This window comes from Varanus komodoensis, unplaced genomic scaffold (genome assembly GCF_004798865.1).
Source record: "Varanus komodoensis strain SLA01 unplaced genomic scaffold, ASM479886v1 scaffold67, whole genome shotgun sequence".
Lineage (NCBI taxonomy): Eukaryota > Metazoa > Chordata > Lepidosauria > Squamata > Varanidae > Varanus > Varanus komodoensis.
In genome coordinates, this window is record NW_025336308.1 from 2,531,700 (window position 1) to 2,550,384 (window position 18,685).

At 53.7% G+C, this 18,685-nt stretch overlaps 1 protein-coding gene across 1 annotated transcript in view; it reads left to right on the plus strand.

Annotated features, from left to right (window-relative positions):
- The window catches only part of HCN4 (hyperpolarization activated cyclic nucleotide gated potassium channel 4), a 61,171-nt gene that overhangs the window by 18,746 nt on the left and 23,740 nt on the right, over positions 1-18,685 (plus strand). The window contains exon 2 of the mRNA XM_044450574.1: positions 4,380-4,803. Within this exon, the coding sequence (XP_044306509.1) occupies positions 4,380-4,803 (424 nt within the window). The remainder of the gene's footprint in view (positions 1-4,379; positions 4,804-18,685) is intronic.

An 18,685-nucleotide genomic window follows, 5' to 3' on the forward strand; every position in this document is an offset into this window, starting at 1 on the left:
TCCAAAGCATCTGGAAGGGCCAGTTTGGGGAAGGCTGTTCTAGAGTGTAATACTCCGCATTTTCATTTGACTTTCCCCTAATCTAGGCATCTGTGCACCTGAGTTATTGCTGATTATAATTATTATCAAAACATGACCTAGCTGAGGTTCCTTCCTCCTGGAAGGGGCCCAAGGCAGCTTGCTTGGTGCTCCTCGTCTTTGTTTTATCCTCACCGCAACAGCCCTGTGAGCAGGTTGAGCGCAGAGCGAGGGGCTGGCCCAGAGTCACCCAGCGAGCTCCGTGGCTGAGCGAGGACTAGAACCCGGACCTCCCAAGACCCCGTCCTGCGCTCTTTCCGCCTGTGCTACAGTTCATGTTTGCAGTGTAACTTTTCGAAAAGCATCGCCCTGCACGCTGAGTTGCTTTCGAGTTCATGTGTAGGTTTGGGAGGTGGAGACTGGGTGGGTGGCTATGAAAATCAAGACTGCTTGGAGAAGAACGCGTAGGATGCCAGCAAGGATTGTCTGTGGTTATTGGGGAAATAAGGCAATGTATGGCCTTCTGGCTGAGCATTGAAGAATGTTCATCCCAAGCCACCGAGCACTGCTAAAAAGCTGCTTTTCCTCGAGTGTGGTGAGCTCAAGCACTCTCTATTGCGCTGCGATTGCCTTTTGTACCGTTGTCTTTGCATCTGCCATCTCCGAAAAGCTGTGCTATTGCAATGTGGTCATAGATTAGTTGCGGTCCCGCACAATTTAAATGTGTTTTCATCATGCTTCCCTTGAGCAAATGAAGCTCGGGGAAAAAATTGCAATTCGCTATCAATCTCATAATGCGTTAAAAGCACACACAAGCACTCAGGAATTAATTTCCAGATGTTCTGGCCAGTGTCAGTCCATGCAGGAATGTGGATAAGGCGTATAAACAAATAAAGGGGGGAAACCCACCACCGTTCTCGACATTGTCACCCTCTTTGGAAGCTGCTTTAATGTACCCCCATCCCTCCCAAAACCGTGTTTAACGGGGGCCAGTGGCAACAGCTGTACTCTTTCCAGGTTCCCTGTCTCCTTTCCCTCTCCAAGCTTCTTCTTTCCGCGGAAGATGCTGGAGTAAGGGAAAAATCATTGCCCTCACTCTGATTTGGCTTCAGGTGACCAGTTCTCATTGGCTATGTGCTCTTCCGATGCCCAATCAGGAAAGGAGGCGGGAGCATCAACCGACAATGACAAATTGGCAGATGATGATGATGATGAAAAGTAGAACAGGAGATTTGGAAGCTCTTTTGCCACTCCCAGGAGCCCCAATTTCAGGCTGAAAAAAAGTTAGATTAACTTTTGGCTTAGCTCTAAGAAAACTGAGATTAGTGGGAATTAATGTGGCTTTGGAAGCTAATATTAATATTTCAAAATGTTGTTTGACATGGCCAGACAGAGCTGTGAAATACCTTGGTTCTTATATAACATCTAGTAAACATCTAGTTTTGAAGATTTATAGATATACTTATATGCTGGTAGCAGAGAAAATAACTGAAGAGCTTTTAAAAATGGACAGAACTGAGATCATTATGGATAAGAGAGATGCATGTCCTGCCATAATTTCTTTTTATTGAGAGTGATGTCCAAATTTAATCTCTTTGCCAATGTTAAAAGAAAAGCAGAAAATGTTGATGAACTTTATACGGGGGTCCAAACAAACGCACATGCTCATACAGGCCGCTCAGAAAGAATATTTTTAAAAGATTGGCAAATCATTATGCTGGGTTGGGTCATTTGAGATTTCTTGGGTGGGGCGGGGGTAGGGTCATCCTGGATTAAATGCTTTTGCATGACATCCAGGGAATGGTTTTGTAGATGGTGAACAAGTACTATCTATTTATTGGGAATTAATGTGCAAACCTGTGTGTATTTACCCAGAAGTAAGTTCCTCTGTGTTTAGTAGGGCTTCCTGCCTTTCAGGTAATCTTGGGAGCAAGACCCATTGGATCGAGCAAGGTTTATTTTTTAGCAGGCTGGTATAGGATTAATAACATCAGTACAAATCATATTAAGCCCAGGTGTGCATAAGTACCTTCTGAGATTCTACAATAGCTCTGTAAGCGATCCCAATATTTTAACCCTGATCTTAATGTTAGCTGTTTGGGAAAAATGCAGAACCGCTCCTTAAGTCCTTCCATCTCTGCAGAAACCTCACTTTCGTTTAATCATACCTTCTATTCAAGTGATAGAAGAGAGCACAGGATTAAGTATGGACTAGGAAGCCTCACCCGGCAGGACAACTGTAATGGGAATTTAACAACGCAATGAATAACAAACACCATGGAATGCGTCCAATATTCCTAGTCAAGGAGTTTCGTAGCAACAGCATGAAGGCCACGGTGTCTGTAGCTGCTCTCAACCTATGCTTGAAGTAACAACAATCACTCAAGGAAAAAACAGGCGCCAAAATTAACTGCATACGCTTTAAATACTAATAATGAATTAAGTTCTCCAATTGCCAGTCCTAATTCATTGCCCAAGCGGCACCGTCTGTCCCTGAGAGGGAGCCCTTGCCATGTTTGGAGGGTTTGCAGAGCGCAAGAAATAGGTTGAAAAGCCCTATGGTGGGGGGGGGGCTGCCCCCGCCCTCCAGAACAGCCAGTCAGAGTGGGCATGCTCAGAGGCCGCACACAGGCTGCGTGTTGAACAGCCTGGGTGGAAGGGGGTCCCTCGACAGGCACATCCCGGCTCCAACATTCCTTTGCGACGCCGGTGCTTATTCTCCAGCGTTAATCCAGATGATGGAGTTGGTGGTCATTCGAAGGCCAAGTGGGGAAACAGGGTGAAGTACGTTGCTGGCAAAGACTGGCTGCCCCGAGCCCTTCTTGTTTAGTGAAGGGCTCCGTCTCACGGTGCCTTCCTCTGCCCCCGGCCCTATTTGGAGATGTATAAAAGTCGCTGAACTGGAAGAACTCTGGCGGTTGTGCAAGCTCATTTGCAAGCTTTACAGAGGCATCCTCTGCATCACCTCCCAAAGCAACACTGGCATGCAGTTTTTCCAGGCTGCATAGCAGAAAATCGGAGCAAAATGTATGCACTTCAAGTGCATTCACACCTGTGCACCGGTTGCTATAAAAAGTATACAGGACCCGCTTGGAATGCCGTTAAAGTGCAAAGCTAGGCAGATCTTCCTGTCCATTTCTCATCTGTCATCTTTCTAAAGCATTCATTTATAATTATCTTGCACACTTAGGTATGACCCACACGTCTCTTAATTGAGCTTAGTAAACAGACAAGCCACTTTGGCGGTGCTAAAAGATAAGGATAAGAAAACTCTTCTTTATGACATGATAATTACTGCTAAAGAAAGAAATGCATGGAATACATTGGGAAACCAACTGAATTCCAAGAATGAGCATGTTGTATATTAAGTGATGGAATGGTACAGTTTTAAAAGTAATTAAAATTAATTATTTGGGCTAGCCAGGAAAGACAATCTTGTACTAAGCCTAAGGTTGTGCCGAAACCATTGTGGAGCATTTTTGCTGGCGTAAGGAAAGAGTAAATCTGTGAGAGTCGGCTGAGCAGCGTGATGTCATAGACCTCTTTTTTCCTTTGGAAACAATGGTTTTTAATCTATTAAGTCAATTAAATCAAAGTGGGAAAGGAGCTGGTTGAACATAGCCGCCACTTCAACCAATGACCCCTTAGCTCAGCTGGGTCCCAGATGCGCGTGGCTTTTTCCCTTCCCCGATTCATCCCTGTGCCCCATCGTTGGCTCTCATGGTCCTCTGAAAGCCCCTTCCACGTACAAATTGCGAGCCAGCCCTAAACTGCAAAATTAAACTGGGGCGGCAGGCCTGGACATGCCTACCTGAGCATCACCTCCGTTGAAATCGGTCTGGCTCGCTTCACAAAAGCAGGCTGGGGTGAGTGCTGCAGCTACTGCCAACTTGGCTTCGGCCCATCGGTTGGTACTCCAAGAAGCTCTGACGGGAGGGAGTTAGGAGTTGAGGCGAGAGTCGTGTCTGCTCAGCAAGGGTGCCGGGTACCCTTGCCAGCACGGTCAGAGGTGGTGGTGGTTCATGGGAGTTGAAGACCAGAACATCTGGGGGGACCCAAGTTGTCCTCCCGTGTTCCAGTCAGCAGAGATTTTCCAAAGCAAGTGTAGGCAACATAGTGTAGAACCCCTTTCTTGGCACCCTGCCAATGGCCCAATAAAATGTCAAAACATCCCTGACCACAGAACCAACAGCAGGAGAGAATCTTAAGAACCGAGCTCTGAAAAACCTTGATGGCCACGTGGAACGGAAAGGTTTTCACAGGCGAAAGGTGGTCCCACCAACCCAAAACTTGCTGCCCTCCCCTTTGACCACCCCGGTCGTTCCTCAGTTGACTCCTTCTCTGTCTTTCTCATTGACCAGGTTCTACTGGGACCTGACCATGCTGCTGCTCATGGTTGGGAACCTCATCATCATTCCGGTGGGCATCACCTTCTTCAAGGACGAAAACACCACGCCGTGGATTGTTTTCAACGTGGTCTCGGACACCTTCTTCCTCATTGACCTGGTCCTCAATTTCCGCACAGGGATTGTGGTGGAGGACAACACGGAAATCATCCTCGACCCGCAGCGGATTAAGATGAAGTACCTCAAGAGCTGGTTTGTGGTGGATTTTATCTCCTCCATTCCAGTAGATTACATTTTCCTGATTGTGGAGACGCGCATCGACTCGGAGGTTTACAAGACCGCCCGAGCCCTGCGGATCGTCCGCTTCACCAAAATCCTCAGCCTCTTGCGGCTTCTGCGGCTTTCCAGGCTGATCCGCTACATCCATCAGTGGGAAGAGGTGAGCAACGCTTCGGGCAGTGGTCTGGCTTTCTCCGGGAGGTCTTACGGGAAAGGGCTTGCTATGAGACACGGGACTGGTTTTCTCGTGGGGTTTTCTCCTGGCTTTTTTTGACGGATTTTTCCAAGTGATTGTGAATCGCCCTGTTGGGCATAGCAGGTCGGCAGCAAAAATCATTAACATAGTGTCTGCAGGCTGCTTGTGTGTCGGCGCTGATTGTCGGCGCTGATTGTGAGGGCGCTGCTCGGCTTGGGATCGGTCGTGTGGTCTTGAGCTGAGTGCTTACTGCCGGAGGCGACCGTTGTGTAAAAGTGTGACCCCAAGACGTGAGTTCTGGCACTTTTTTTTTTTTTTTTTTTACAGATAAAGCACTGGGTTTTCTGCAGTCCTGTGCCCCAGGGACAGGGAGGAGGAGCTTTCGGGAGCTGCTCCCCAGTGAGGAGCAGGGCCAAGCTGCCAAAAATGGCAGCGTATTTTACCTTAAAGCTCGCATCACAAGCGACGCGGACTTGGCTTTTCCTCCGCGGCTGCACGCGGGCTCAGTGTTGTCCTTGACCTGCCCCCCGAAATGGCATCGGCTCTTACGGGGTTATTGTCAGTTTGCACTTGAGCAGGTGGGTCAAGCTTTGTACCTTCCAGGAGAGGGCGAACGCTTTCCCCCGAGCCATCATTTTGAGTCTGGTTTATTTTGCACCTGTTGGTAAACCTCGGGATTCTAGTTCTTTCAAAAAGCGAAGTAGAGCCCTGCAAATGTCTTCATCAGGGACATCCTTCCAAAATTGGTGGCCCGTCCCACTTGCTGAGCCTCATTCAGTCCTGGGTGACAATCACAGTGCAGGGGCGGGAGCTCCTTCAGTAATGAAGTCCTGACCTAAGTCTACCTATCTTCCGAAATGGTCCCAAATTTTAATTTTCTACGAGACCAGATGTCTTCCGGTTATCTCTAACAAACAAAGATGTCCCTTCCGGAACTTCTCAGTTCCTTGTTATGACCTATAAAGATGCTGAACACTGAAGTGGCCATGTGTCCTACTTCATGCAGGACAGTCCTCTACTTCAAGGGTAGTCAGAGGACAGTCCTTCGTTTGAAGATCTTCCGGCGCAGCCTTACGTGATGCCCGATTTGCAGTGTGCGGAAAGAGGGCCGGCCGTTCGCCCCCGTGCCAGCCCTGCTGGGAGTGCAGAACCTGCCGTGCACCGGAGCGCCCACACCTGGGCCGAGGCCGAGAGGCCGCTCCAGCAAGCAGCGGGGCGCGATATGGCACGGCGCTGCGATGAAGAGGAGGCCTCCGTTTCTGGGCACCTGGAGACCCATGCGGAGGCTTTGGCTCTCTGGAGCAAAGTATTTTGGGAGCAAGGTGGCCACGCCCAGCTTTTGCAGAGCGCAGTCCTCTACTGAAGGACGGCCCTCGCCTAGTCCAGTTCAGGGTAATCCGAAGGAGGGGGAGCCATGCTTTGGAGCTGTCCTCGAGCAGGCAGCGCCCGGACGGGCGACAGACCGAACCCTCCGTGCTCTGAGCGCGTCTTCCTCCTCCTGTTCTAACGGCTCTTTCTAAATCTGCGCGTAACACTTGCGCCTGCAGGTGGTGTGCGCAGCGCCGCCTGAATCAGTCCCCTCCTTTGTCGCTGCATTTCGAGGGGACGCCTCGGAGACCTGCCCTAGCTGGACGGGGTGGGGAAGGACCCAAACGCCCACGGCCGAGCGCTCTGGCCCGGGGGTGCCATGTCACATGTGGGCAGAGTGCCCCCCCCCCACATCCCCATCCCCACTTCTGTTTGCTTCCTTTGGGGAGAGAGTGGGGGGGAGCCCTCGCCGGGGCCGCAGCATCTCCCTCCGGGGCCGGCCCCACAAGCAGGAAGGCTCCCAACACCGCAGCTGCCGCTCTTTCCAGGAAAATGCCTAATTTCTAAAAGAATAATGTAGAGATGGGAGCTACATAATGAACTGTAAAGTGAAGGCAAATATTTGAATAGCTTCATTGCTACAGCTTGGAGGCTGGCATGAAACGACAAAGGGAAAGTGCTTTTTACGAGCTCCTTGTGGCAACAATTTGAGTTTAATGTTGTGTTTCTCAGTGATGAAAGCTGGTAAAGGGGAAATGGGTCACCCGTTGCAGCAGAAACGGAGCGCCAAAATGATCAGGGTGTGACTTCGGAAAAGGAGGACTAGTTCCCGAGAGCCCATGTGGTGCAGGGGCTCAGAGCGCAGGACCCGGGTTCGAGTCCCTGCTCGGCCATGGAGCCCACTGGGAGACTCTGGGCCAGTCGCAGACTCTCAGTCCAGCCTACCTCACAGGGCTGTTGTTGTGGAGATAAGGTTGGGAGCAGGAGGCGGAGAATGATGTAAGCGGCTTTGATTTCATAAGAGAAAAGCGGGATATACATCTAAATCTCACTCCCCGAGTGGAGCGCTCTGCACAGATAAATCCCTGTGTGCGAAGTTCATGCAGGCAGAGACTGCTTTGTTGGTGGAGCCGAGGATGCGCATAGGATGCTGAAAGAAAAGAAGAGGGAAGGAAGGAAGGAGGGAGGGAGGGAGGGAGGGAGAATGGAAGGAAGGAAGGAAGGAAGGAAGGAAGGAAGGACGGAAGGAAATGCATGGAACAAAAATGGTTTAGGAGGCTGCTTAAAAGGGGCTTGCTTAACTACTGCGAAACGAGCAGCGGCAGAGTTCGGGGCATCTGTTCCTGGCCTTGCCCGCTTGGAAGCGAGTCCCGCTGAGCCGAGCCCGGCTCGTTCCCAGGTGCTGGCGGCATCCCGGCTTCGCGCTGACTCCGCCGCGAAGGAGCCGTCATCCATGAATTTCCCAGCTTGCCGCAGCTGCTCTCCGATTCCTCCCCGGTCACAAGGTATCTCTCCCCCCCCCCCCCCGGGACAGCAGGTTGTGTGGGGGTTGGATTTTCGGAGAGGCTGCGTCATGGACACTTGCCGGATGGTCTGGTGCCTGCAAACATGGGATGGGGGGACCAGAGATTGGGGGGGGGCTGCCACAGGCCTTTTCTGGACCCCGAAATAGGGGGCTGTAGCTGAGTCTGGGTGCAATCCTGTGCATCTGTCCTTGTCGGGGGGGCTTTGCTGCTGAATTCGGAAGGCGTGAGAATGAGCAAGCCAGATAGTGTTGTGCTGCGCAGACTTTGCCCACAGACAGGATATTTGAACTTCCCTTTGCACGGCCTGCGCCCGTTGCTGTTAGGACTGGGTGGGTTTTTGCTCTTGGGACGGAGATCCTGGTCAGGGATCGCTCCGAGAAAGCTCGCCATGATTGCTGGAATGGATTGGGAGCTGTGTCCCACCTTCCCCGGACCGTTCGGTTTTGCTCCGGACGCGGGTGCCGAGGCGTGCGAAGCACGTCTAGGTGTGAACCATCCTGGTGAAGCATTTACAGATCTGCAGTGGAAAGAGGCCATTTCAGAGCCAGGTCTGGTGAACGTCGCCCTCATTATTCTTTTGACCAGAAAAATGAATTTGAGCTAAATTCAAGCTAAATATAGCTTGTTTGTTTGTTTGTTTTATCAAGTGCAAACAGTGTGACAACTTTCTGGGTCTAGAAGAAATATTTTGTTCCTTGCCTGCCTCCTGGATTTCCTGCACTCCAGTCTCCTCCTCTAACCTACAATTTTCTAGCAGCCAGAAATGCCCCCGGGATGCTCACACTGGTACAGTGAAGGAAAGCTGGATTCCCAGCTTCTGGTGCTTCAGAGATCGGGGTGTGTCAGGAATGCTTCTAAAATGCTAATGTTTGCATTGATACTTGCTTCAAAAAGTGGTATGACCCCCCCCGCTGTTTTTTGGCCCCCCCCCCCCGTAGTTCTTTGGAACAGAGCCCTGTGCCTCTGCCCCCAAGTCTCTCCTCGGTGGCGCCGCTGGATGCTTGACCGAAACGCTCACCGAGGCAGATCTGTGGGGAATCTGGCGTGGGAGTTCCCCTTGGGATGTGAGGAGCAGGTGACTGTTTTTCTGCTTTGTTTTCAACAGTCATATTCAGCTCAGCAGGAATTCCAGGCAGGCTCTCTGGGGAAGCAGCGGGCAAGTCAGCTGGCTCCCGGCAGCCACTGACGTCCCCGTGCGCAGGGGCCTTGCCACGCTCCTCCCGCTTCGGAGAGAGGCCAGCTCGCCCAGGCCCGAGGCGCAGCTGAACCCGAGGCGAGGTGGACGTCCCACGCATGCCGCAGACCCGCTAGGCAGGGGAAGGCCGCTCCTGCCCCGCAGCCCGGCCCTGGGATGGAGCAGGTGGCCGCGGGGGTCCTTCTCCCGGTCCCCGCTGCCCACTCGGCCACCCCCCTTCGGAGGCATCGGGCGGCAGGGGGTCTCCGTGAGGGGAGGAGACCCCCCGGCCCGGCCCAGCCTGGCCCGCCCCGCAGCAGGATCTCGCAGCTGGCTGCTTGTGGCCAGTGAGCGCGGCAGCCGAGCGGGGCTCCTCGGCACTGCGGAGGCCCGGCCGATGACTCAGCCGGCTGCCCTTGACGGCGCTGCAGCGGCACCAGCCGCGGGGGGCGGGGGGGGGGGACACAGGCGGCCGTCGGCTCACCAGATGCTTTCGCTGCAGCGGGTGGGGAGCAGCCGGGGGGCGGGGGCGGGGAGGGGCGGCGCCGGCGAGCCCGGGAAGCCTGGCCCTGCTGGCAGTCCGTCCATCCCTGTCCCCAGGAACCCAGGACCAACAGGGCAATGAGCTCTGCTGGTTTCCGAACTGGGCGACTGGGCTTGTCCGGGCTCCGTTTTGCCTGCCGCGTCTCCGTGCCAGCCCTCCGCCCCCGAAGAGCCCCGACAGGTTTCCTTGCCGGGAGCAGCGCAGGGGGGGCCCTTGCCTCCTCGCCGCCCCCCCAGGAGAGGGAGCCCAGAAGGCTCTCCTTCGTGATCATTTGCAGGGGTGAATTTCGGCTTTCGCGCGGAGCTGCCTGGGCCTGGCCAGCTTCTGCGACACGCGGGGCGGCTCAGAGGGCACACGTTGGACCCGGCCGAGCTTGGCACATGCTGCCCACTCAGCTGTCAAGCGCCAATATCAGGCAGTGCACCTGTGCACAGCAGTTGCTGGGGAGTGTGGGCCAGGGTGCTCTGGCACACCTGTCCTGCGGCCACTGTACAAACTGAATGCTGGGCCAGAGGGAGCCGGATCGGACCCGTCCGGGCTCTGGTGATGTTGTTCTGTTCCTCAGCGGGTGACGCTGGGGCCGCTTAGCAATCCTCAGCCGAACTCACCCCACGGGGTTGTCGTGAGGGCGTAACGGCAAGGAGGGGAACCTCGTATGTCTCTTGGGTTTCTTGCAAGGGGAAGAAAAGCAGGATATGACAGGGGTAAAAGTCAGCGGTGCCTCAGCTGTTCATGCTCATGTTTATAGGCCACGGCAAGCGTGTTTCTGTCAGAAAATGTGGCACTAGAGTGCGGTTCTGTGTTTCCTTGCGTCTCGCCGGTTTTTGTTGCGTGGCTGCGCCCCACCCCTCACAAGCCACGTGGCCCCAGAGAGGCGGGGGGCGATTGTGCTTGTTTCCATCTGCCACTGCTGACAGGGTAGCTCTCTGTGATAGCAGCTAAGCTTAAACGGAAGGGTTAGAAATGGGGGGGGGGGGGGGGTGTCTGTGTGTGTGTGTGAGAGAGAGAGAGAGAGAGAGAATGACGGGCATGATGAATAATGGACCAGATGAAAACTATTGATGTTGATATTGATACTGGTATTGATATTGGTTCGGCATGCAATGGAACTGGCTAGCAGATGCAGTCAGCCTGCAAGAAGGGAAATGCAAGACGAAGGCAGCATCATGCTCCAGCGTGTCTGTCAGAGCATAGAAAGCGGGGCTGCAGCCACATCTGGCGGAGTGGAACGCCCGGTGCCGCCCAGCCAGCTGTGCCCACTTCCAGGCATTCCATTCCGTGCCCCCGAACCAGCCCCCGCCTGCTCTTCCATGCCCTCCGCGCAGCCGGCTCCGGATTCTGTCGCTGCTGGGCATGCAAAGTCCTCATTGAACTAGTGTGTGGAGGGGTTCCCTTTTTCAGGGTTCACCCCCTTAAAGCATTGAAAGGTTTTCCCCAAAAGCGGGGGGCTGGTGGCCCGTGCCCCTTTCTGCTGCTGCAGCTCCCGCCGGTCCCTGTAGGTGTGACAGCCCTGGCTCAGGAAGCCACGAGGGAGCCCCCCGGTGGTCGTGGAGCGCCAGTGGCCCCTGGAGCAGGAGGGGGGCTGTCTCCAGGCCGGGGCAGGAGCTGCAGCTGCGCCTGGTCTGCTTGCATGGCAAAACTACTCAGCAGTTCATTTCTTCGCGCTCGGAGGGTCTGCGTGCGCACCAGCTTGTTTTCTCAGTGCCCCAAATGGAGTTAATTACAACCTTTCTGGCTGGCATTGCCCAAATTCTGGCTGATTTGGCTTTATGCTGGCAAAACACGACTGGGCTCTGACTGTGCTGCATAAAAACCCAAATGCCACTTGCAGAATCAATTGTCCAAGTGAAGAGAACTCCCCAAACGAAAGATCGGGATGTCAGCAGGTTTGGGGGAAGCCCAAGGTCTGTAGAAATACAGCGTGGTTTAAAAAGAGAGGAGAACCCCCCTCCCCAGTAGGATGGATGCCAAAACAGTGCAGTGAAGAGTTCCCACGTTTAGTGGGCAAGGAATGCTTACTGCCCTTTTGGAAGGGAAGAAATCGGAAAGCAAGAGAGGAAAGAGGACGGGATGGAGTAGTTTGGTATGACGGGATGGATCTCCGGGTAGCCGCTTTCCACGCTACAACGCTCTGGACTGGAGCAGAGCTAAAGCTTTCAATTTGTCTCTCGCAAGCAGAGCCTGTTTCTCATGATGGGATTGTGGGCACACCGGCCTAGAACGCCGGGACGGTTTTGAGGAGAAACTGCGTCCCAGTCTGTTCTTTCATTCCATCCAGTGGCGTGGCAGCTGCACAGTGGATTCTCTGATTTTCAGATTTTTTATTTTCTGGAATTGTGCACAGATGTAATCCAACAAAAATAGGACCGATCTGACAATGAGCACCATCCAAAGACGTTCTTTCCCTCTCTTGCATGGGCTAACACGTGAGAACTGGCTACGGGGAGTTTTCAAATAGTTGTGCACTTTCCAATATGAAAGTGGAAAGTGGAGAGGCAGTGTGGTGCAGTGGTTAAGAGCACTGGACTGGGCCTCAGGAGATCCGGGTTCTAGTCCTTGATTAGCTGTGGTGCCAATGGGATGACTTTGGGCCAGCCACAGACTCTCAGCCCAGCCTACCTCACAGGGTTGTTGTTGTGGTTGTTGTAGGGATAAGGCTGAGAGCAGAAGGAAGAAAAAGATGCAAGTCACTCTGAGTTCTTTGCAAGAAAAAAACAGGATATAACGCTAATAAATAAATAAATAAATAAATAAATAAATAAATAAAAATATCACCCCCCCGAGTGCAGAACTCTGCACCAAATTAAGTTCAGCAAGCCCCACTTAAGCAGCCCGTGAACACATTTTTGTTCTGTGTGAATTCTTTTTTTCTTTCCTTGTAGCATGTTAGCATCCCATGCATGTTTTGAGAGCAAAACATCGTCTCCGGGACAGTGAAAAGTCCCACCGTGCTCCGCCTGCCCCAGCCAGCACGGCGTTCCCTGCGACAGTTTTACTGAACATCTCTTATTAATGCACATCTTCTCTTTCCACTTCAAATGGAGCTCAAAATCCCAAACGATCATGAGAACCTAAAATGCATTGCTGGGAGGAGCCAGAGGTCTTGTTTTTTTCTTCAACATGCGTCGGATGGCTTCATGGAGGCACCGTCCAGGGGTCCCCACACCAGATGAGCAGGCCTTCTGCCCTGAGGGGCGTCTTTGTGTCGGACAGCTGCCTCCTGTGCCTTGCGCCCTGCCTTTTATCCACCTGACCGCTTGGGACTGCCCGATTCACGCGCTGGGGAGCCACAGGGAAGGAATCGTCGTTCGGAGGCATCCCCGGCTCCCTCCCTTCTACCCCAGGCTGCCCTAGGGTGGCACCCTCAACGTCCTCACCCTGCAATGCGCTCTGGCTTCTCTTCTGCTGACTGTCTCTGCTGGTGGTGCCGTTTGAATGCTTTCGGGTAGTTTTCAAAGTCGTGTTTTTAAAGAAGTTGGACGCTTGCGAGTGTTACCTCTAAGCTGCTTTGGAGGCCCGGTTTGGCTGACTGGCGGCTCATTCCTATATTTGCAGAATGACTGGAGCCCAGCTCGTGCTCCATTGCTTCCACATCTGCCACCCTTGTTCCATCCCACCGCGCTGCGGCTCCAAGTTGTTGTGCTGCGGGGAATACTCCTACGAAGCCACCGCACACTTAACGTAGCTCAGAAATCTTGCACTCTGCCCCAGAAGTGTCAGGAACATAATGGGTTCGTCTCTGGCGCTTGCTCTTTTCTCCTCCTCTCAGGGAAAGCTACTGTCAGATCTCCAGGCTGCTGAGCTGCTCTCCGAAGACCCTTATCCAAAAGTGCTTTTCCCTTATCTCCAATCTCCAGGCACAGATGTGTCAGAGGACATGTGTATCAGGACTGCCAGCAGCTACATTTCTCGGGTCATCTTCATCCAGAGCCTTCTCCCCAGTCAGATCCGTCTCATGCACTCAACCGGGTGCCCTCCAGGTGTTTTTGGACCTCACCTTTGGAAGTCCAAAACATCTGGAGGACCTCAGTTTGGGGAGGCCAATTTATGCTTCCTGGTAGAAGCTCTCCTGGGTTTCAGAATCTTCCCTGGCCCCGGCCTGGTTTGCCTCCGATCAGGCCAAGGACCAGCCACGTAGTGGTCAGTTCTGACGTGCAAATACTCACGGAGACGGCCCCTGCAACCCCACCCCAGGGCCGTTCCCAGATTGCGGGCCGCTGCGCTGGGCCGTCTCCTCAAGCCACTTCCGGCCGCCTTCACCTCGCCACCGTGAGCAAAGCAGATGGTTCTCGACGGCGCACCCGAGCCAGCCCTCTGCACACGCTCCGTGCCGCCGCAGGGAATCCAGCGGGGAGGCCCGTGTCTCCCTCAGCCCCTGCGAAGGCCGCAGGCGTGCCCAGAGGGGGCGCGAAGCCAGCTGCGGAGGGGAGGGGGGGGGAGGGGAGGGGAGGGGAGGGGGTCGATCTCCCCCCGCCTGGCCTGCGCATCGAGTCATCGTGGCACTTGGCCCCCGTGGGCTCGGCCTCCGCCACAGCCGTCCTCCTGCTTCGGACCTGGCCTGAGTCTGGGCCGTCGGGCAGGATGTGATCGATGTCCCTGCAAGGACACTCGCTTGCTCTCTTCTCCCCCTGTCCTATTGCGCTGGGTGGGCCCAGCATTGCTTCTGGAGGGCACGCCACGGCCCCGGCCCCGGTGCTCTCACAGTGCTTGTTGCAGCTGTTGCGCAATTGTGGAATCCGCCAATAAGGGCTCCTCTCTTGGCTGCAGAAGGCGGGGGGGGGGGTGGAGTGCCACCTGGCACGGCAGAGCCCTGGGAGGGGTGGCTCGGGGACACGCCTGTGCCCGCCTCCGCAGTCGGCCGCAGCTGCCTCGCCCACGAAGCGAGAGCGGAAGCCGGGGAGCCTCCCGTGATGCAAGCAGCCGCATCACACTTCCCCAGGCCCTGCAGAAATGGGACGCCCTGGAGGGTCTCGGGGGGACGGAGGGAGCAGGGCAGGGCGCACGCGCCAATGCTTTCCCCTGCAGAGAGGAGGCGACGTTCATGCTTTTCGCTCAGGATCTGCGGGTCCCCCTTTTTACGACGTCTCGCCCTTGCATGAAAGGGGTTGTGTGCTGCACTGCAAGGTCCGGGGCGAAAGGGGGCTGCTGTGCAAAGCGCGAGAAGGGCGCCAACCCCGTGCCTGCCGGGTGCCTTGGACCCCCCCCCCCCACTGGCCGCGCTGGCTAACGAGGAGGATGGGAGTTCGTAGCCCAAGCAGCTCCCTGGCCTCTCGCCTTCTTCACCCCACTTGCCGTTCACACGAACCATACTTACCGAACAAAATGCCACTGAGTCTGGGGGCCTTATGGGCCCTGTCGTCGGCACTCACTGCAGCCAGTGGTCGTGGATTGTGGGAGCTGTAGTGGAAAGCGTCTGCTGTGCGGAAAACCACCTGCCTTCGGCCTGTAACTACACCGGGGAAAAGCAGATAAGAGAGGATACGTGGGCAGGCCAGCTCTTGCAACATCATGTCTCCGTCTACTCCTCCTCCTCCTCGGGTACAGAGTTTTCCACACACATTCCCCCAAATTCCTCCTGGTTTGCCTTTTGTGCCTGACGGTGGCTCTGCGCCACTTTTCCATGCATGGCCATGAAATTTTGCCGGCTGCTATTTTTAAATTCCCCCCTCCCATTCTAATAGACCAAGGTAGGAAATGCGGTATCTTTCCAACGTGTTGGACAGCAATGTCCCATCCAGCCTGAAGTCCCTGATCATGCCCAATCTTAGAAGCTAGTTAGGCTCAGGGCTGGTTAGAATCTGGATGGGTGACTTGAGTGGGTGATGCTGGGATTGTTTTTTAAAGCACCCAGAGAGCTTCAGCTGTGGATGTTGAATGCGAATCAGCATAAAAGAGCAAGAGCCAGCCAGCCATCACGGCCAGGGATGAGGAACCATGGCAGCTGCGGCCCAGAAGGACTGGGCAGCCGGCATGGGGTTTCTTGCCCTGAACCAGCATCATCCCATGGAAGGCGCAGCTTATTGCGCAGGCCATTAAGCGTCCAGGCCGGTCTTGCCCAGCCGAGCTGCCAGGAGCGCTTTAAACTCTCAGGTTAATCATCGCCGGCTACATGATCCCTCTCACTGAAGATGCCAGGAGCTGATCCCGGGGCCCTTCTCCAGGCAGCGCTTCCATCTGCTTTGCTGAAAGGCTCTCTGTTCCGTCCTTGCGATTTGATAGGAGACATCCGTGGAAGACCTGCCCGACCTTACAACGGGCAGGTGCGGAGCTGGCGCCCTGGCGACTTGGCTGGTCCCGGTGCCACCTCCCGGCCGGGCGAGCCCTCCTGTGTGTCACAGTTGGGCGCCGCGTCCCCTTGTGAGTAGAACTGACAGTAGTGGATTCCGGGGATTCTCTCGCCGGCCACTTTCTGGAACTCCGGAACGGTTTCCTTCTGCAGCACCTGCTGTGCATTCTTTCCTTTCCATGTTTGGAGGGGGGGGGGGGTGTTGCACATTATGCAGATACACACCAGAGGTAGGATTAAGTAGTAGATCGGGGGCCTTGGTGCACAGGAGCCTCCCCCCAGAAAAGGCACAAAATTCCATTGCTAATTTACATCGTCTGTCTCTCCGTGTGCCTTGAAGAGCTGTGTCCCCTGAGGACGACCCTATTAGTAAAACAGGGCAGTGGAGAGGCGGACATTCGGTTTCAGGCAGGGAAAGACAAGTCCTGCAGGCAGAAAGATTGACATGCAAGAGGGGAAGTGCCTGTGGGCAAGAGGGCAGTTCGTCCAGGGTCCCACAGCTCCTTGGGGCCCAGGACTTGTGCCCTACAGGGATTCCGGCTCCATGTGAAAGACGCAGGTCCAGCCCTCATCGCCCAGCCTCTGGCGCTGCCTCTGATCCCATGCCCAGCCCAGTCCGTGTTTGGACACAAGTCCGCTGAACGAAGCAGCTTTTTCTCTTTCTCTCCTTTAATATTGAAATGGTATTATGGCTGTCAAACACCATTAATATTAATAGTTTAATGCCGAAATAATATTATCAATATTAAAGGTATAATAGCTTTCAGTATTAAAAATAGTTCCAGAAATGATAGTAAATAATCAGCAGAAATGTATTATGAAGCCATAGTTCAGCATGGGCAGATGATTATGTCATAACAGTGGCTGAAAAAGAGCTTCCACTGGTCTCTCAAACACACACAAATGCTGTCCTTGATCCGAAGGCCGCTGAGTCGCAGAGTATTCTTAGTGTTGCCTCCAGAAATACATCGGTTTTCCTTCTGGAACAATTCTGAGCAGCACTGCGTTTTTTAAGAATGAAAACCAACAGACACCCGGGCTCTGGAAAGAAAGAGGATTCTCAGCCCAGCTCAGCTCTCCATCCTTCAGTTTGCATAATATTGTGCTGCACATCTGCAAATGGATTAGAGAGCGTGCTTGTCACTTCAAATGAATCCTTATTTCTGGTTCCATTTTGGGGGGAAAAAAAGATAAACAAATATGGAGATTCTCAAACGACTCAGCATGTATTTAGTCTGCCTGTTTAGCTGGGGTTCTAATTAATGCCACCTAATTATAACTTGGAGGAAGGATATGTCAAAAACATTTTTATTAACACCAAGGAATTCTGTAAAATCTTTTGTTTGGCTATTCATGCATCAAATGAAATGGGATCCACTACACACACAGAGAGAGAGAGACTTGAATACTAATCGGCCTCTCCGTCTGTCTAGGTCAGTTCTCGTTTTCGCTGTACCCTTCTTTCGCCTTTGCTACATACACACCTTGCAAAACTGGTGTTGTTGGAAAATTGTGGGGTGGCCATTCCCTTCTCTCTGGAGTCCCCAGGCCTTTTAGGGAAATGTGGGTGCACCACAGTGGGGATGGGGGCGGTCACAAACAGTCTGTTTTTATTAAGATGATTCCACGTATAAAACACCTCCAGGCCAGACATGGCAAAGCGCTGCCCCGGTCCTGCCTGGGGCTTGTTTGGTGCCTGAATGGCTTGATCAGAGAAATTTCACTGTTAGAGCAAGCGGCATCAGTGGCTTCTTTTTTTAAGCCATGAAGTTCATTTTGTTTCAAAATAGCATTAATAAAATAAAGCGAGGGGAAAGAAGAGCGTGTGGAACAATAAATCAAGATCAGGAAAGAAACGGAGGGTTTCATCAGTCATAATTTGCAGGCTCTCGTTGACGGGCTGGTGCAGCCACCATGGGGAAAGAGCCAAACCACATTGATGAAGGGGCGATCGAGGCCGAGCACCGCCCGGAGCTGCCCACACCAGCCGGCAGGAGCCGAGCAGAAGTGGGGAACGGCTGCCACGGCGCCGGTGCGCCACACGCCCCGCGGAAGCAAGCCGGGGCTCTCGTGTCCCACGCTGGGCGCGGGGTTAATGTTTCCCTCCCGTTCTCTCCTTGCTTGGCACTCAGTCCTGAGGACTGACCTCCGCGAGGCTTACTCTGAGGAGCGCAAGGTGGCCAGATCTGCCAGCAATGCTCTCTCCTGCTCCGGATGCCATCCCCTCTCAAGGTCTTCCTGTCTTGCTCATGAATGCATTTGTACCTTTGAGGGAACTCTCAGACAAGCTCTTACCCCAAAAAATGCTTGAGAAATGCTCCAGAAAGACCTGGGCCAAATGCCCACCCCTCCGCGCCCGTGGGATCCGGCACTGCCGATCATAAGAGCAGGTCAGGCTGCCCAGGCCCGGGCCTTGCATGGACATGGCTCTCGGGTCTGCTCCTTGGTGGGTGAAGGCGTCCCGCACCCAAGATGGAGCCCCGCCGGGGGTGGCGTCCAGCACCACGGACAGCGCCAGCAGCCGCTTCCATTGGGTGGATTGCCCACACTGCTCGATTGCGCTAGTGGCGCCCCCTTATTTCCGTGTTCGTGTTCATGGCACCTGTGGGAAAGGTTGCACCTCTTCCTTTCCCCTCTGCTATTTTTAAAAACGTATGGAACTCACTGTAAACACAAAACCCACTGCAAACCTCTCTCACCTGTAGGGCTGAGCGTGGCTTTGGGCCAGTCACAGATGCTCGGTCGAACCCATCGTGCAGGTCTCTTGTGAGAGGAAGGCTCATGAAAGTTACCTTGTGACCAGGCAAAAAGAAAAAGCGGGATATACATATAATAAACAGAAAAAGATTGTTCCAAGTATTCACTACTAATTATATCAAGACGGGTGTTCTGTCAATATTTATATGACCGCAGTGTCTATTGCAATAAAAATAAAGCTTTCCCATTGATCTACTATATAAACCACATTTACATATGGGAAAATAAAGCTTTCCCATTGATCTACGATA